The sequence below is a fragment of the Ovis canadensis genome, chromosome 2 (genome assembly GCF_042477335.2).
Source record: "Ovis canadensis isolate MfBH-ARS-UI-01 breed Bighorn chromosome 2, ARS-UI_OviCan_v2, whole genome shotgun sequence".
In the NCBI taxonomy this organism is placed as follows: Eukaryota; Metazoa; Chordata; class Mammalia; order Artiodactyla; family Bovidae; genus Ovis; species Ovis canadensis.
In genome coordinates this window covers 250974317-250994270 of record NC_091246.1, presented here as the reverse complement: position 1 = coordinate 250994270, position 19954 = coordinate 250974317, and the positions used below count along the sequence as shown (strand labels likewise).

At 38.4% G+C, this 19954-nt stretch overlaps 1 protein-coding gene across 33 annotated transcripts in view; it reads right to left on the bottom strand.

Annotated features, from left to right (window-relative positions):
* The window catches only part of EIF4G3 (eukaryotic translation initiation factor 4 gamma 3), a 355715-nt gene that overhangs the window by 122081 nt on the left and 213680 nt on the right, over positions 1–19954 (bottom strand). For 18 of the 33 annotated variants that reach the window (XM_069579145.1, XM_069579150.1, XM_069579124.1 and 15 more), the window contains 2 exons: positions 9326–9434; positions 1239–2078 (listed from right to left, as the gene is read on the bottom strand). In XM_069579145.1, coding sequence (XP_069435246.1) covers positions 1239–2078; positions 9326–9434 — 949 coding nt within the window. Of the gene's footprint in view, positions 1–723; positions 1141–1238; positions 2079–9325; positions 9435–19954 lie in introns of those variants that run through there. The other 15 variants (XM_069579148.1, XM_069579151.1, XM_069579126.1 and 12 more) reach the window with 2 other exon arrangements.

Below are 19954 nucleotides of genomic sequence, written 5' to 3'. Positions count from 1 at the left end.
CATTGCCCTACCAAGGAAGAAGGTTCCTATAACACTGATGGCACTATGAATATTGATGGTTACAGAGGCCAGTCTATTGAGGAAACAGGTGATTAATAAACACTTGTGATAAATTTCTCCCAGTCCCAACTGCCTGGTATTGTTTTTTTTCCTGCTCTGGTTCACTGAGGAACTAGATGTTCTGCAGTTCCAAGGAACCAGACACCTCTCACAGATTTTCATGAGGGAATTACCTTGGGAACTGAGTTGGGTGGGAGAGCCACATCTTAAACTTGACTTGCCAAATTTCCCTATTAGACAGGTCAGAATAGGTAATAAATATCAGGGATGTAGGTGACTAAAACATCCCCAGTACATATCTAGATCAGCTGCAGGGAGAGCACTCAATTGTCAAATTGAGTAACTTGACAGGTATACAAAGAGCAAATTATACAGTACAGAGCAATGTCTAGAAGACAGGCTATGCTGACTCGTTAAAAGCAATATTCTTATCGGCTACTGAATCAAGAATAGTTGATAAGCCTCAGATAACATTTGTTCAATATTATAAAAACCTAATGGTTAGATCCACGATTCTAGGTGATGCTACATTAAAAAGAAATAATTCTGAATTCAGAAGCATGTAATACTTTGATCATACTAATGATATTAAATAATGATAAATTAATAATACAGGAAAAATGAAACTTTAAAAAGAAAAAATGGAAGACCATTATACTGATCTGTGAAACAGAAAGGGTACATTTATTTTCCAGAACTAGTTGTAAACCTTTTGACATTCTGATTGCTCTTTTCCTTAAGCAAGATTAAAGAAGAGGTATTGTACAGACAATTTGTTTAAGCTAAGGACTGACTAGGTTTTAAAATTCTGAGAAGACAAGATTTGGGACTACAGACCACGCTGGGTTTGATTGGTTTTCATCCCCAAAACAACAAAATTAACCCCAGAGGAAATGATTGTTATGAACGAGGCAAAAACAAAAAACACATGTACAGTGACATATACCTTGGAGGCATTTTGTATATTTGATATTTCATTTGCATTTTTAGACAATGGAGTAACTCTTTGCTGGATGCACTAAAACATAAACACACCACTGAAGAAATCAGACTAGGAATTTCAGCATTCATGTGATGTTTCTGGAAGTCAAGGAAAGTAGCCAATTAAAAAATAACTCAAATACTGCTGCATTTTCATGTTCAGCAAGCATAATACAATTAATAACAGAATGACTTACCTGGGACTGGACTCTTTCTTGAACTTAAGTTCTGAGAATCCACAATCTCTTCTGTTTGCCCATCTGCTTCTACCTCTACTTTGTTCTGAATCTCTTTAGCATCTTCACTAAGGCAAGTTCTTATGTTCTCGTCCTCTTCGAAGACTCTCTGGACTCCGGTGGGACCACTACCAGTATTAACACTAGTGGCAGCAGCAGGAACGATAACTGGTGTGGGAGGAGGAGAAGCTGGAGGAGTTGGAGGAGACGGAGAAAAGGAGGGAACTATCGAAGGGGTGATGGGAGTTGGGACACACTCCACTTTCATTTCTTCAGGGGGATTTTCCAAAATCTCCAATTCAAGAGTCAGTGGTAACACCTCCTGTTTTACTATTTCCACAATGCTTTCCGTGGCTGGTAATTTTTCATTAACTCCATTCATTTCATTAATTAGGTTAGTACTAGAAATCAGTGGAATATCATTTGGTGCTACACTACAAGATTTCTTGCATATATCATCATCAATTTCATCTGTTGGTAAAGGATCTGATGCTTCTGTGCAAGATGTGGGGCTGGGAATAGGAACTGTGTCTTCTTTTGAGGAAGAGAGTTCACATCTGTCATCAATTGCAGTGGTGAATATTGGTTGGCTACTAAGAGCAACAGAGGTGGGAGAAGTAATTGTACTTCGAGCAAGTGGAGAAATAGCAGTAGGTGATGGAGGCAGAGGAAGCTCTGGTATGGACTCTATTGCAGTGATCTCAGACGTCGGGCCTGCTTGTTCTTTCTTCTCTCCACTAAGGGCTAGCCTAAGGACTGGGGAAGGAGTCTTTAACACTGGATCTGGTTTTGGCTTCTCTTCTGGGGAAGAAAAAAGAAAGCGATTTAAGAATAATTTTTGGATCAAAGATTATATTGTATTATTTGGGGATAATTCTTTTAATCTCTTATTCTAAAACATGAGCAGTGGAAGACAGATCAAAATATTATTTTGCCACTCCCCAAACACTGCATATTTCTTTTCTATTTTCTGTTACTACTTAACCTCCAACACATATAAAGTTTATTTTGAAGTAAGAGGAGTTAATTTACTAAATGATTATGTCAAGAATACAATGGAAAAATCTCATCAAAACTAAAAGGAAACAATTCTTGGGATGAGAATAGGGCTTTTCTTTAAGGTAGAGAGATCTTCTGTGTAAAATTTTTCTACCAAGGATACGCTATAGTGGCGAGACAGGACAGTTTAAGGGAAAATAGCTGGAGATTACATTAGACACAGATATTATTTTTTGTTCTACATATTTCTGCATGGAGGGAGATTTTTATAAACAACTTGTATTACTTGCATAAAAAATTATTTCAAGAAAAATTACGGTGTCATTATTATCAGTGAAATCTATTATCAGGGAAATCAAGTTCCTGAACATAAAAATTCATTGAGATGTTAATTTAACTCATATTTCTTAAAAGAAGCATATAACCAGCAATAGTGTTAAGGAATAAAACCAGAGATTTATCTTATATCTTCAATAGTAAAAAAATACATATATATTCTTTAAAGAGAAACCAAAGTTAAAATTCAGACTATTAAGTCCAATTAAAAAAAAAAACTTTACATGAGAATAATATATAAAACATGTGTCTACAAACAGACAGAGAAAGACTGAGAGTAAGAGCGATAAGTCAATAATCATAATAAAGGTACCAGGAAAATGAAAGAAATGCTAACTCATGAAAATTTCCATATTTTAAAATTCCAGGTAAACAAATATGTGATTCATGCCTAGGAAGATAAAATCAGAGGACACTTAGATTGTTCTGTTTAGGAATTACAAGACTGGAAACCAAACAGGCTCCAGTGGTAAAAACAGATATTCATGAGTATGTTCACCAAATGCAAACAAAAATTTTAAGCTCTGCTAAAAGACAAACTAAACTGAAAGGGACTTAACTTTCTCTGCCAAAAATCTTTCTGTATCAGTGAAACTGAGTGTTTACAATAAATTTCAAGTAAGCCTGTCAGAGAAAATATGCTCATTAATCAGATAAACAGATGGCAAAATTAAACTGTTAAAGGCTAATTCATTCACTGCAACTACTTTTATTGGCTTTAAAATTCACTTCAATTGATGGGCTTAGCATCCAGTGTTTCCAAAACTCTGCCTATTTACTATAATGGAGAAATAAGGTCAATCGGTTCTCAAAGCCAAATACCTCAGACTAAGTTGCCTGGGCAATAGACAAAAACATTTCAAAGAAACACATCTATTATATTTATTACATGTAATATGTATTTATTAAAATATCCCAAATGAATTTCCAATTCACTGGAAAAACTGCTACAAGGGTCACTCACATTATAAGATACCACTTTTAAAGCACATCAGTATATTAACTACCCTTTATGACCACTGAATGAAACCTAGATGAATCAAACATTAGAAAAGAGCAAATCTCATATTAACAAGAGTATATCAATTCAATTATTAATTTATAAGAGTAAAAAAATCAAACAAAAGCAGACTTGTGAAACTTCTATATACTCTTTAGAAATATCTAACATTAATAAAGAAAACGAGAAACAAAATTTTAAAATTATTTTTGTGAGCTCCTTATTCTGAAATAAGTCCTTTAATGAATTCATTACGGTTTTAATTCAGAAAGCTAAAAGAAATAACAGATCACAAAGAACATGAGTTTTATTTCTCTAAGAACTTTTACTATTAAGAGTATGCTTTGAAGAGCCATGATAGTCTGAAATCTAATATACTGCATTCAAAATGTTTATACTATTGGGCCATTTTCAGGAATCTGTGGGAATTTCATCTTGAATAATTTTTTTAAGAAAATAATCATTGAAGAGTGAGCAAAGACAGAGGTGTGGAGTATTTAATGCAACAATGTTTATAAGAGCAAAAATAGGAAAATAAATTAAATGTCTATCAATAAGGGATTTGTTAAAGAAATAATGGCCTGGGAATATAATAGCATATTATTGTAATCATTTAAAATAAGCTTTTAAAAGAGTATTTAATGACACAGAAGGGTGTTTATAATAAAAGACACTTTTTAAACAAACGGCACAACTGCATGTAGAGAATAAACTACTGGTGAAAACAACAGCAAATATAATACTAACACAGATCCCTATGAGAAAGCCTAGAGTTACACACACGCTACCATATGGATAATGAGGCAGATAGTTTTTCTTTCTGCTTAACCAGTTTCTATAATGAAGGTCAAATTTATAAAAAGGAAAAACTGCTCCCTTTATTCTCACAGGGTAGTGCAACCAATCTCCTAGATGGGCGCCCTTTGGTTGTCAGGAGCTAGAGAGGACAGAGTGTTACTATCACTTAGTGGGGAGAGGCCAGGAATGCTAAGTATTTTGCTATTTGAGGGACAGTCTCATTTGACAGAGAACAGTTTCATCCTAAATTTCCAAGGTGCCCTTACTGAGCTACACTGGTATAACAACTTGTTGAATTTACAACAGAATACCATTCATTGCACACCTACTCCGTATCAAGTGCTTTTAAAACCTACTAAGGCACAGGTAACTTTTATTTGTATTTAATTATACATACCATATCCCCAATACACTGGACTGAATGCACTTTTTCAAACATTGTTCAATCATTTAAGCTTGTCTCTACACTATCAACACCAACTCAAAGTGTTAATTCACTCAACAGTCTTTCTATTGATATAAATCAAGTTGAGATCTTTCCTTTTTTATCAAGTACCAAAACAAATGGGAAATGACATATTTGTCTGAAAACTTGGTCTGCATGTAACTAGTCCAGCTGTGAACATCAGAAACAGAAAGCCAGACCATTATGGCAGCTAATATTTATTAAGCACTTAATATGAGCCAGGAAACATAAAATACCATATATACTTAATGTCCTCTAAGTCTTATAATCACCAGTGGAATAAAAACTATCATGTTCCTAATTTACAGATAGGGTTTTAAAAGTTAAAAGTGCAAGAAACTGAAACTGATTTCAAATTCAAAATTCTTCCAATTCAGAGGGGGAAAGGCAGTACTATGGAAAAAGAAGTATTAAAGTGAATCAAACTAGTGGGAGACTTTGGGGATAAAATGGGATCCCAGTACAAACCATCAGTAATATTTCCATCAAGAAAGAAAAACCAATCTGAACGTAGAATACAGAATCTATTGTTTCTGAGGATAACGTAACAACTTTTCAAACAGTGTAGTTTTGTATCGTACTTTAATTTCAAAATGAATCTACAGTTAAGTAACTTTTTAAAATACTTTAACTATAAAAAAAATTATCTGAAAAATGATGAACCCTTTCTAATATTATTTGAATTACATACATTTAGTTTAAAAAAGAAAACTATTCTGAAAACTATTATACATATTGACAAGTTATGGACAGAATTAAAAATAGAAAATCAGTATTATTGAGTTTTCTGGAGAATAGTTAGTACTAGAGGAAGAAAGCAGTAGTCCCAAAAAGTTACTGTAAGCCCTATGAAATATATCTAAAATGGAAGTTATTCTTTGATCAAGGTGAAGTGAAGTGAAGTCGCTCAGCCATGTCCGATTCTTTGTGACCTCATGGACTGTAGCCTACTAGGCTCCTCCATCCATGGGATTTTCCAGGCAAGAGTACAGGAGTGGATTGCCATTTCCTTCTCCAGAGGATCTTCCTGACCCAGGGATCGAACCCAGGTCTCCAGCACTGTAGGCAGACGCTTTACCGTCTGAGCCACCAGGGAAGTCCAAGGTAATGTCAAACATTTTTTAATTCACCCAAATTCACATCAAACATCAACTTGAAATGCTGATTTCATTACTCAACTTTCAACTAGGCCTAAAAGAAAAAAATGAGAGGAAACAAAGAATTTTGCATTTCTTCTCTCGTAAATCAATGCCTAAATGTGACGAGATACACAGGTATCTCCTAATCCAAAAATCTTAGGTCAGAGCTACCACCATCAAAATATTATGAATTCTTAGTACCATACATCAATCTACAGAGAAAGCCAGCATAAAGAAAACATTTTAAGGCCTCTCTGCTTGGTAATTCTTAAGTATGTTTAGCATAATTATAACTAGCAAAAAAGATTCAGTTCAGTTTAGTTCAGTTCAGTCGCTCAGTCGTGTCCGACTCTTTGCGACCCCATGAATCGCAGCACGCCAGGCTCCCTGTCCATCACCAACTCCTGGAGTTCACGCAAACCACATCCATCGAGTTGGTGATGCCATCCAGCCATCTCATCCTCTGTCGTCCCCTTCTCCTCCTGCCCCCAATACCCCCCAGCATCAGAGTCTTTTCCAATGAGTCAACTCTTCCCATGAGGTGGCCAAAGTACTGGAGTTTCAGCTTTAGCATCAGTCCTTCCAAAGAAATCACAGGGCTGATCTCCTTTAGAATGGACTGGTTGGATCTCCTTGCAATCCAAGGGACTCTCAAGAGTCTTCTCCAGCACCACAGTTCAAAAGCATCAATTCTTTGGTGCTCAGCCTTCTTTACAGTCCAACTCTCACAACCATCCGTGACCACTAGAAAAACCATAGCCTTGACTAGACGGACCTTTGTTGGCAAAGTAATGTCTCTGCTTTTCAATATGCTATCTAGGTTGGTCATAACTTTGCTTCCAAGGAGTAAGCGTCTTTTAACTTCGTGGCTGCAATCATCATCTGCAGTGATTTTGGAGCCCCCAAAAATAAAGTCTGACACTGTTTCCCCATCTATTTCCCATGAAGTGATGGGACCAGATGCCATGATCTTCGTTTTCTGAATGTTGAGCTTTAAGCCAGCTTTTTCACTCTCCTCTTTCACTCTCATCAAGAGGCTTTTTAGTTCCTCTTCACTTTCTGCCATAAGGGTGGTGTCATCTGCATATCTGAGGTGATTGATATTTCTCCCGGCAATCTTGATTCCAACTTGTGCTTCTTCCAGCCCAGTGTTCTCATGATGTACTCTGCATAGAAGTTCAATAAGCAGGGTGACAATATACAGCCTTGATGCACTCCTTTTCCTATTGGGAACCAGTCTGTTGTTCCATGTCCCGTTCTAACTGTTGCTTCCTGACCTGAGTATAGGTTTCTCAAGAGGCAGGTCAGGTGGTCTGGTATTCCCATCTCTTTCAGAATTTTCCACAGTTTATTGTGATCCACACAGTCAAAGGTTTTGGCATAGTCACTAAAGCAGAAATAGATGTTTTTCTGGAACTCTCTTGCTTTTTCAATGACCATGCAAAAGAAATGACATCTTGAACCCTGAAAATTCTTAACTCAGACTGAAAGTAATCTGAATTACTCAAGACTGCTTGATCAATAGGAAGTAGCCTTCCATAATACCTACGAACTGCCCTCCTGCAAGGTGAATGGTTTTAATACTAAAAATTTTAACTTTAAACATGTTATGAGTCTCCAACTCTGAACACTGCTGAAAGTAGTATTTGACAGCGCAACTTGTAGGAGTATTCCAAAGATTTAGGATACGTTACTTATGTTGTGACTTAGAATTATTTCATTAAACAAAATTTAGGCTTGTCTATGTTCAATACTAGGCTACTGAATACTAAAGGGAAAGAATACCATACTACTTTCGCACACTATAAAATAACATCAAAACCATGCATTACAAGTTTGTGAGAGTGATTAACTTGTAGTCTAGTGAAAAAACAATAGTACTAAATACCTCCATTTTCATTATTTGCCAAACCCAAAGCTTTTTAAAGAATAATTTTTAAAAAGTACAGAAAGTACACATCAGCTACAGAATAATAGGTGTCTGGAAGAATAAATAATTCGAGAAAACAGAAAACACACAGGATTTTAATCATTCTTAGAATAAAGTCAGAAACATTATAAAAGCATGAACATAGTAACCTGCTTCCCCCTGTACCTAGTGAATTCTCCCAATTTTAGCTGAAAGGTCAACCTAGATCCAACTATGCAGGAAAGAAGGAGAGGCTATGATATCCTACTTTCTGGCATGAGATTTTCCTTCAAGTTTTCTATTCTTAATCCAAAGGGTAATATGTGTACTCATTTCACCAAACATTTGGTCCCTTATGTCCAAGGTTAATAGGGGAGACTTTAGTATGATTCTGGACAATAATAATGGCTGTAATTTTGTTGCTGTTGTTCAGTCACTCAGTCATGTCCAACTCTTTGCAACCCCATGGACTGCAGCACAACAGGCTTCTCTATCCTTCACCATCTCCCAGAGTTTGCTCAAATTCATCCATTGAGTCAGTGATGTCATCCAACCATCTCATCCTCTGTTGTTTCCCTTTCCTCCTGCCTTCAATCTTTCCCAGAATCAGTGTCTTTTCCAACTAGTCAGCTCTTCACATCAGGTGGCCAAAGTATTGGAGCTTTAGCTTCAGCATCAGTCCCTCCGAAGAATATTGCGGGTTGATTTCCTTTAGAATTGACTAATTTGAACTCCATGCAGTCCAAAGGATTCTCAAGAGTCTTCTCCAACACCACAATTTGAAAATTTACCAGGCTGTAATTTACTAAGTGTTTTTCCAATGCTTGGTATGTCCCCATAACAACTCTATAAGGAAGCTATTCCTCATTCCATTTAGTAAATGAAGAAATTAAGATATTCAGCATAATAACTCATCAAGACCAAATACTACCAGATGCAGTCAGGATCTGAACTCAGTACTACCTTCAACTGAGGCTACAGAAGCCAAGCTTGTTAAGAAGTAACGTTTTATGTTTTTAAAAATAGTAAGATACACATGAACATGCTAAACTTAGGAACAGAAATTGCTATTCTGACAAAGCAATATATACATCGATTTATCTTCCTCAACCTTGTTCCAAAAAAATCCATTTAAGGCAGCTAAGCTTATACCTATAAATACACATTAGACAATGAGGCATTACCAAAATGTAGGAAAAACTTTTACTCATCGTACCATACCTACTTTACTTTCTTAGAGGTAGAACACTTTGATTTTCTATCTCAAAGCTTTGTTATAAAAGTGGGGATTCTAGATAATCCTCATGTTTTATTCTTACTTTTAAATGATGAGGCAACATAATTAAGTTTTCCAGAAAAAGAGACTAAAGGGAAGAGGGAGGAAAACAGTCGTGCACAAACCTTGCTTCTGGCCGCTCGCTGCAGTGACAGGGGTGCTGGCAGCAAGATGAGGGCTCTCCACAGTCCCATAGACCACAGGGCTGTGCTCGGGGACCTGGCTGGGCAGCTGCTGGGATTTGAAGTACAAAAAAGGGTGATAATGAGCGTGCGAACATAAAAACTAGCAACATGGAACCCAAGCAAGTGGGGAAGACAAAGGCAGGAGGTCACAAAATTTAAAACAAAAACAAACAAATAAGAAAAGCAAGGAAAAAGTATATAGGCCAGTTTAATAAATTCAAAAAGTATATGGGAAGACAAGGAAGGAAAGGAAAAGAGGCAGCAAGAAAGGGGGGAGGGGAAAGAGATGATTAATATTAACCATAGCAAGAGAAGACCGCGCAACAATTATTAGTACAATGCATTCTCCAGTGTTCCTTCTAAGGACAGACTTTCAACTTAACGACAGATGTCACATCTGAGAAGGAATTCAGCATCTTCTCAGTTAAGACCAATTGGAATTGGCCAACTTCACTTATAAATTACCTAGCAAAGTATTGATAGTTCATCAGTCAAAACCAGGACAAACAAAACATGATGGGTATTAAAACCAGTTACTGATTCAAGAAAACAATAGAGAATGGTGATTCTTATCATTTGTCCATATAATCATAGAGGTGAAATGCAACTTGGAAAGCCTTTAAAGGAACTTTCGCCTTAAAATGTCTTTAGATTCTGGGTCAAGGATGATATAGTCTCAGAGGCAGAAAGCTGAGTAAAATATCTGGCTTTTCACAGGTAAGAGAAAACCCTTCTTTGCACTCAGCCAGTATATGGAATGAAAATGTCCATCAAAATCCTAGCAGAGTAGGCTGAAAAACACTGCAGCCATGTTTCAACTTAGAGGGAACAAGAATTATACAAGAAAGAACAAGAACATTCAATCTACATCACATTCCAGTTAGGTATTTGTTCTGGACTTGAGGGTTACACAACAGCCACACAAGAAAGCAGTGTCTCTCCTCGGAGATCTAAGGTCAATTTTTCATAGCTATAATCGTCCACATCAAATTCTACCAGTGCTATCAGAGCAGAGCTCTCTGCACAATCTGACTTTTATTTTTTTGGAGGGTAGGGGGAAATTCGGGGTAGATAGGGCCACTTAAAAGTAGGAGTTTATGAAAAATATATTTGAATCAGTATGTCTCACAGAGTGTAGGAACATGAAATGAGTTCAAACATCTATTATTTATAATGTCATTTAACTAACTGCTTTTCATGATGTACAATGTGCATAATTTATGTAAGACTATACATGATGCGCAAAATAACATATAAAAACATAGAAAATAGTATTATTTCACTTCTTCATTATAAATCATGAAAGTACTCACATTCCACAATTTCTTCTAAATGAAGATCACTAAAATTATATTTCCATATGTAAAAAATGAAGAGTTTCTATTTTCAACTCTGAATCACTGACAACTGGATAGTAATACCGTGATTATTCTACTCTGAATTCTTAGTTCCAGTGGGAAAAATTTTTTATTATTAAAATTTAAAAGTTAGGAAGCAATCATAGCCGTAAGGGAAAATAAAGGTCACTCTTCTGTATTCACAGATGCGTGACCCACAGATATGCAGACTCGACTGTACTACTCATTTTACTTTTTAGACTTTTATAGACTTAAACATTTGCAGATTTTGCTATCTGTGGGGGTTCTGGAACCAATCCCCTGTGGATAAGGAGGGATGACTGTAGGGACTCAGTTGGATTTTATGGCTGAAAACAGCTCTAGAACAAAGGAAAGAGTCTATGTTATTTCAGTTCAGTTCAGTCGCTTAGTCGTGTCCGACTCTTCACGACCCCATGAATCGTGGCACGCCAGGCCTCCCTGTCCATCACCAACTCCTAGAGTTCACTCAGACTCAGGTCCATCGAGTCAGTGATGCCATCTAGCCATCTCATCCTCTGTCATCTTCTTTTCCTCCTGCCCCTAATCCCTCTCAGCATCAGAGTCTTTTCCAATCAGTCAACTCTTCGCATGAGGTGGCCAACGTACTGGAGTTTCAGCTTTAGCATTGTTCCTTCCAAAGAAGACCCAGGACTGATCTCCTTTAGGATGGACTGGTTGGATCTCCTTGCAGTTTGAGGGACTCTCAGGAGTCTTCTCCAACACCAGAGTTCAAAAGTATCAATTCTTCGGCGCTCAGCTTTCTTCACAGTCCAACTCTCACATCCATACATGACCACTGGAAAAACCATAGCCTTGACTAGACGGACCTTTGTTGGCAAAGTAATGTCTCTGCTTTTCAACACACTGTCTAGGTTGGTCATAACTTTCCTTCCAAGGAGTAAGTGTCTTTTAATTTCAAACATTTATTAAATAGTCATCCACATAACTCGGGAAAGAAAGATCTGTATACTGTGTCATGTTTACCAGAAAGAAATAAAATATTAACTATTTAAATAGTCTGGGAAATGAATAACCTATTGAAAAAAGGGTATCTGCTGAAAGAAGGTCACCAGAATAAATGACACATGGCGAAGGTGAGATTCTTAAGAGAGTAAAAGACTGATGGTATCTATAAGTATCCATAAATCTGTATAGATCAGAGTTTTTTCATCTAAGATTAAAATACCTTCAATCATATTAAATAGACAACTGCACAGACATTTTTCCATCAGCAATGTGCTAGGAAGATTTTATGTATAAAGATTTCTAAGAAAAGAGTGACTCATGGTTGGCTGGTTAACTCATAGTTCCAAATCCAGGTATCTAATACATAGACTCAGAATGCTAGGAAAGTACTCAGTTTCCATAGCTACTGACTTCCCTAGTGGTCCAATGGTAAAAACTTCAAGCTTTCAGTGCAGGGGACACAGGTTAGATTCCTGGTCAAGGAACTAAGATCTTACCTGCTGCTCTCTGCAGCCAAAAAAAAAAAAAAAAAGGTAATGCTCAGCTGTAAAATGAAAAGGAATCAAAGATCTTACAGTGTCATCCAACTTCAGCATTCTCTAAAGCCTCTGACAGGACTAAGAAAATAACACACTAATACACATCAATACTTAAATCTTGCTTCAGATTAATTTTAATTTAGAATAATCTAAAATTTTAGCTAATCTCAAGTTTCATCTCTTCCTAGGTAATGATCTACTCTGTTGAGAATATGTTTAAGGAATTTCAAAAGCACTGCATTTCATTCACTTTCACTATCGACGGGAGGGAAAATTTACAAAAATCAGTCTGAAAGATCAATTGGTGTCAAAATGTAAAATAACTCAATAAAGATGATCAGAGCCAGAAGATGAGGGTTTATTGGCAACATCACATTGCTGCAATAGTTCATGATTTATTTCATCACTAAATTCCCTCCCCACACCAAATTTTTCAAAACCAAAGTTCAAGCAGAAGAAAAAAAAAATCTCACTTTTCAAACAGAGTGTTAAGGAAGCTTATTTACAGTAAGTATGGCAAGATATCACACACTTGATAGTACCCAAAAAGTGAGTTCCCTTTATAAAGATTACTTGAGAATCTATTTTGTTAAAAATGTATACATTAAAGTTGAAGTACTAGCCTGAAGGGAGAATGGTAGATGTGTGCCCACTGGAAGAATTCATTAAAAAAAAAAATAGAATACAGCACGTGAAAGAGGTAACAGTATCTGGGACTGTCTTAAATGCCTCTTTGTACAGTTTAAAATCCATTTCTTTAGAGTACAGAAGATGATAGGGTAAAAAAGAGTGAGCTCACCTCCTCTCACAAGCACATCAAAATCTCAACTGTCTATACAAAAACCACTGATGAAAAAGACTGGTGCCTACCAGAAAAGATCTATAATTAAAGATGTAAAGAAGGAACTGCCAGATGGGTAGCGGGGCAGACTCATGATATAACCAAATCCCATACCCTTGGGTGGGCAATGCACAAATGAGAGTGTTATACCGCAGAGGATTTCCAAGAGGAGTACGAGTGAGACTCCCCAGTCCAGGGGTCCTGCACCTAGAAGGTGAGACCCCAGAGCACGCAGCTTTGAAGGCCATTCTGGCTTAACTCTGGAAGCCCCATAGGACTGGGGGCAATAGAAACGCCACTCTTAAAGGGTGTACACAGAATCTTATATGCACTGGGACTCAAGACAAAAGCAGTAATATGGCAGGAGCCTTGGCCTACTTGCTGGTCTGGGGCAGTCTTCTGGAGAGGTGGGGAGAGGAGGGGGAGGATGGGTGGTGACTGTGGCTCACCCTGAGCACACAGATAATAACTGGGGACATTCTACTGCCTGAACACAGCTCTTGGCTCACTAGCTCCAAATTCTAATCTTAATCCCATAGGACAGCTTTAGGCACCAGCACTGGGATGCCTCAGGTCAACCAACTGGGGAAGAACAGAGCCCCACCCATAAACAGACAAATTGCCAAAAGACTTCTTGAGCCCACAGTCACCTTCAGACATGCCTGAAGACATGTCCCTTCCCACTTGAGGGCCAAGAACTCCCTTCCAACCATCAACAGGCAACCAGTGTCCCTTCCCTCAAGGAAGCCTGCTTGAGACACTAGACCAGCCTCACGCGACACGGGCAGACATCAGATGCAAGAAAACTATGATCCTTCAGCCTGCAGACCCAGCCCACTCATACCAGGCCAGACCTTACCCTGGGATCAGCTGGGCCGAGGTTCAGTTCACTAGCAGGTCGACACAAGTTTCAGGATGCCCCAGATGTGACACTGAACCGTGTTAAGGACCTGGCTCCCCCACCAACAATCTGAAACAAGTTCTAGGATCCCTAAGGTCTGCAGCCAGATTTCAGGAACTAGTTCTGCAGGACACTACTAACCCCAGGACCTGGTGTATACTGCCTAGTCAGTACTAGGCCAAAGGCCCCGAGGAATCTACCACAAGCTATCTCCTGATCAGGCCCACTGAATAGCTCCCAGCAGCATCCACACAAGGCAGGGCCTGGCAGTCAGATACACTAAGGGCCAAAAGAGTCTACCAGATCAGCCACATGGTCAGCCTGTTACACAAGAAGGACCAGCTTAGCCCTCTGAGCAGGAACCCCTACAGCATGCAGCTTGAGTGACAAGAGGGAACCGCACTGCTGGGGGAAACAGGGGGTCTCCTACAGACGGACACTTTCCCAAGGCTAAGAAATGGGACCAACCTACCTCATACATAAAAACAGAAAAAAGCAACTCAGTCAAAATGAGGAGGCAGAGGAACATGTTCCAGGTGAAGGAACAAGATAAAATGACAGGGAAAAACGAAGTGGAGTGGAGACAGGCAATCTACCAAAAAAAGACATCAGAGTAATGATCACAAAAATGATAAAGAAGTCAGGAGAAAAATGGGTACGGAATGAGAACTTAGAAGCTTTTAACAAAGAGTTAGAAAAATATGAAGAACCAACCAACCAGAGATGAAGAATACAACACATGAAATGAAAAATACACTAAAGGGCATCGCAGTAGACAGACACAGAGGAATGGATCCGTAAGCTGGAACAGAGTCATGGAATTCACTGCCACTGAGCAGAAGGAAGAAAACAGGCCTGTTTAAGGGACCTCTGGGACAATATCAAGTACACTAAATATTCACATTATAGGGGTCCAAGGAGGAGGAGAGAGAGAGAGAGAAAGGTCCTGAGAAAATGGAAGACTCTATCCAGCAAAGTCCTTGTTCAGATTTGATGGATAAATCAAAAGCTTTAGAGGCAACTGAAAGCTAAAAGAGTTCAGCACCACCAAACAAGTTTTACAACAAATATTAAAGGAACTTCTCTACACAAAACACTAGAAACAATAAAAATGCAAAATGAAAAAACAAACTGGTAAAGGCAACATGCCAAAGCCTTTGACTATGTGGATCACCACAAACTGTGGAAAATTCTGAAAGAGATGGAATACCAGACCACTTGACCCGCCTCTTGAGAAACCTGAATGCAGGTCAGGAAGCAACAGTTACAAATGGACATGGAACAACAGACTGTGTTCCAAATAGAGAAAGAAGTACATCAAGGCTGTATATTGTCACCCTGCCTATTGAACTTCTATGCAGAGTACATCATGAGAAACACTAGGCTGGAAGAAGCACAAATTGGAATCAAGACTGCCGGGAGAAATATCAATAACCTCAGATATGCAGATGACACCACCCTTATCACAGAAAGCGAAGAAGAACTAAAGAGCCGCTTGATGAAAGTCAAACAGGAGAGTGAAAAAGTTGGCCCAAAGCTCAACATTCAGAAAACTAAGATCATGGCATCTGGTCTCATCACTTCATAGCATATAGATGGGGAAACAGTGGCTGACTATTTTTTGGGGCTCCAAAATCATTGCAAATGGTGACTGCAGCCATAAAATTGAAAAATGCTTGCTCCTTGGAAGCAAAGTTATGACCAACCTAGACAGTATATTAAAAAGCAGAGACATTACTTTGCCAACAAAGGTCCATCTGGTCAAGGCTATGGTTTCTCCAGAAGTCATGTACAGATGTGAGAGTTGGACTATAAAGAAAGCTGAGTGCCGAAGAATTGATGCTTTGGAACTATGGTGCTGAAGAAGACTCTTGAGAGTCCCTTGGACCGCAAGGAGATCCAACCAGTCCATGCTAAAGGAGATCAGTCCTGAATATCCCTTGGAAGGTCTGATGTTGAAGCTGAAACTCCAATACTTTGGCCACCTGATGGGAAGATCTGACTCATTTGAAAAGACCCTGATGCTGGGAAAGATTGAGGGCAGGAGGAGAAGGGGATGACAGAGGATGAGATGGTTGGATGGCATCACCGACTCAATGGACATGAGTTTGAGTAAACTCTGGGAGTTGGTGATGGACAGGGAGGCCTGGCGTGCTGAAGTCCATGGGTTGCAAAGAGTTGGACACGACTGAGTGACTGAACTGAATTGAACTGAACATACACTGTTAGTGGGAATGTCAACTGGTGCAGCTCTTGTGGAAAACAGTATGGCAGTTTCTCAATAACTAAAAATAGAACTACTATAAGACCTAGTAATTCCATTCCTGGGTATATATTTAAAAAAAAACAACCCAAAACATTAATTTGAGAAGCTACATGGTACCCTGATGTTTACAGCAGCATTATTTATAATTGCCAATATACGGAAGCAACCTAAGTATCCATCAACAGACAAGCGAATAAAAAAAGAGGTGGAATATATATACAATGGCACACTACTGGGTCACTAAAAAAAAAAAAAAAGAAAATTTTGCCATCTGCAGCAACATGGATGGACTTGGAGGGCCTTTTCCTAAGGGAGAGAAGTCAGATACCAAAAGACAAATACTGTATGATATCACTTACTGGTGGAATCTGAAACTACAACAAACTAGTGAATATAACAAAAAAGCAGCAGACTCACAGATATAAAGAGCAAACTAATGGTTATCAGCGGGGGGGGGGGGGAGGAGGCCAATATAGGGGTGGAGAAGTGGGAGGCACAGACTACTGGGCCTCAAGGGTGTATTGTACAACACAGGAAAAGAGGGAAGGTTTTATAAGAACTGTAAATGGAAAAGTAGCCTTTAAGAGTTATATAGAAATTTTAAGATCAGATTTGACAGATTTAAAAAATAAATAAAATTCCTTTGTCTCGACATAACCTACATGGTTTCTACCACAAAAGATGTCACCTTTATTTACTATCTATTTTAAACTTGTATATGACAGGATGCTTAAGTACAGAAGGAATTGGAGACAGGAGACCAGCAGCTATGGCCCAGGGTTCTTCTGATGAGATAAGAACTTGTTACATTTTAAAAAGAGAAATTTTAAAAGAACAATATTTCATAACACATGAAAATTATAGGAAACTTACAAAGTTTTATTGCAACAGCCATTCATTTATACATATTCTCTATGGTTGCTATTGTGCTACAATGGCACAGGTGAGTAGTGGTGAAAAGACAGGTGGCTGCAAAACCAGAAGATATGTACTAACTGACCCTTAACAGACAAAGGGTGCTGACTCCTATTGTAATTCAGAGAGAAAGAGACTCCAAATAGTTATAGAAATATAACCAAGGTACTGATGTAATTTATTATCATAAAAGGTTACTTGAACGCTTCACATTTCATCATTTATGTGTAACTGATTCTTCAAAGTCCCATTCGATGACTTTAAAGTTAGCATTTTAATAAATATCTAACGTGTTAAACGTATACAAAGGCTTCCCTGGTGTCTCGGATGGTAAAGTATCTGCCTCCAATGTGGGAGACCAGGTTCGATCCCCAGGTTGGGAAGATTCCCCCGGAGAAGGGAATGGCAACCCACTCCAGTAATCTTGCCTGGAGAATTCCATGAACAGAGGAGCCTGGCGGGCTATGAGGTCGAAAAGAGTTGGACACGACGGAGCTACTAACACTTTCTCTTTAGAACAGCTAATGAAAAGGTATTAACCAGTCACAGACATATACAAATCCTGGGGATAAACAAGTACTGCCCATAACTGAGAAACATTATGAAGATTAGAGTGGAAAAAAATCAATGGCCCCGGGAAAAAGGACCAAAACATGCTTCTTTTCTAAGTGAGAGAGAGAATTCTAAGACTTCACGCTTAGAAAGCTGTGTGTATGTGTATGCGGGAACTCAACATGTTTGAGTTTCTCCCCTGGCATCTATCACATACAAAACATTGAGAATAAAACAGAAAAATCCTTAGCTTCTACAGCTTCTGATTCTTTCAAGGGAAGTACATTAAAGAATAAAACCTGTACACACACACACACACACACACACACACAGATGAACAATATTCAACCATAAAAAAAAAAATATTCCCTTTGCAATAGCATGAATGGACCTTAAGGTCCATACTAAGTGAAATAAGTAAGACAGAGAAAGAAACACAGTATGATCTACCTTGAATGCAAAATTAAAAAATAAAACAAAAGTCAAAAAAAAGAGAATAGATTGGTGGGGGTAGGGTGGGAAAAGGTACAAACTTCCAGTCATATTTTATAAATCATGGAATGTAATGAACAGCATGGCAATTACGCTTAATAATACCATATTACGTATTTGAATGTTGCAAAGTGAGTAGATTTTAAAAGGTCTCACGGTCTCTTTTAACATGTATGGTGGTGACAGGTGTCAACCAGACTTATTGTGATCAATTTACAATACATACAAATATGCTGTATATCTAAAACTAATGGAATGTGCTATGCCAATTATACTTCAATTCAAAAGTAAAATGAACAAGCAGGCAAGATGGGGCAAGGAGATGCGTAAGAAAGTTACTGTTCTTTATAGAAATTGAAGTGGTTTAGAGAATAACAGTAGCAGTGGAGATGGTGAAAATGAGCCAGACAGGACTTGCTGATAAAATGGTTGTGGAATATGAAACCAAAATTGAAAGATGACTTCTAGGCTTACTGTCTGAGCAACTGGCGCAGACTATGGTATAATTTACACATACAAAAAAAATCCAAGGGAGCACACCAAACACCTCAGGAAATAGAAACACGGGATTCACAAACTCAAGTGCTTTTGTAAACAAATAGGTGACCTAAATATGTGACTCAAGAGTATAAAATAAAACAGAACAATGAAACAAACTAAAGAATGTATGTCTAGATTAAAGGCATTCAGACTAATGAAAACCTTTTTTAAACACTAACCTGAAAAAATAACACACATCTGCAATACAGAGAACTACTTCCTTAAAGGTGTCAGGAATGCTGAAGGAAACTCAGACACTCAACATAAAAGCTGTCAGGCTTAACAAGAGGGCATCCGTGCTAAGTCACTTCAGTCGTGTCCTACTCTTTGCGACCCTATAGACTGTGACCCACCAGGCTCCTCTGTTCTTGAGACTCGCCAGGCAGGAATACTACAGTGGGTTGCCACGCCTCCCCCCCACCCCTACCGCCCCCTGAGGGGATCTTCTCAACCTAGGAACCTGCATCTCTTAAGTCTCCTGCATTGGCAGGCGGGTTCTTTACCACTAGCACCACCTGCTGCTGCTGCTGCTGCTGCTGCTAAGTCGCTTCAGTTGTGTCCGACTCTGTGCGACCCCATAGACGACAGCCCACTAGGCTCCACTGTCCCTGGGATTCTCCAGGCAAGAAAACTGGAGTGGGTTGCCATTTCCTTCTCCAATGCATGAAAGTGAAAAGTGAAAGTGAAGTCACTCAGTTGTGCCCGACTCTTAGCGACCCCATGGACTGCAGCCTACCAGGCTCCTCCGCCTAGGAAGCCCTAATAAGAGAATTAAGGGGGCTAAATGACAACAACAAAAAATTTTAAAAACCAAGAATAATGTGGATAAAATTCACTGTAAAGTAGTAAAATATATTAAAAGCTACAGTATGTAAGATAGTACAATAATTGTATTAAAGCAGATCCATGGAGGGAATTCTTTTGGAAGTCCAGTGGTTAGGATGCAACACCAGCAATGCCCAGGGCAGGTTCAATCCTTTCACTGGGGAAATATGATCCCGCAAGTCACAGGTCACAGCCAAAAACAAAAACAAGAACAGATCAGGGGAATATAAAGGTCCGAAGAAGACCCAGGAATATTTCATAATTCAGTAAATAATTAAAACACCTAAAAACAAAGGGTCAGTGAAGAACTATTCAATAAATAATGAAACAAAGAGACGAACCGTTTGATTAAA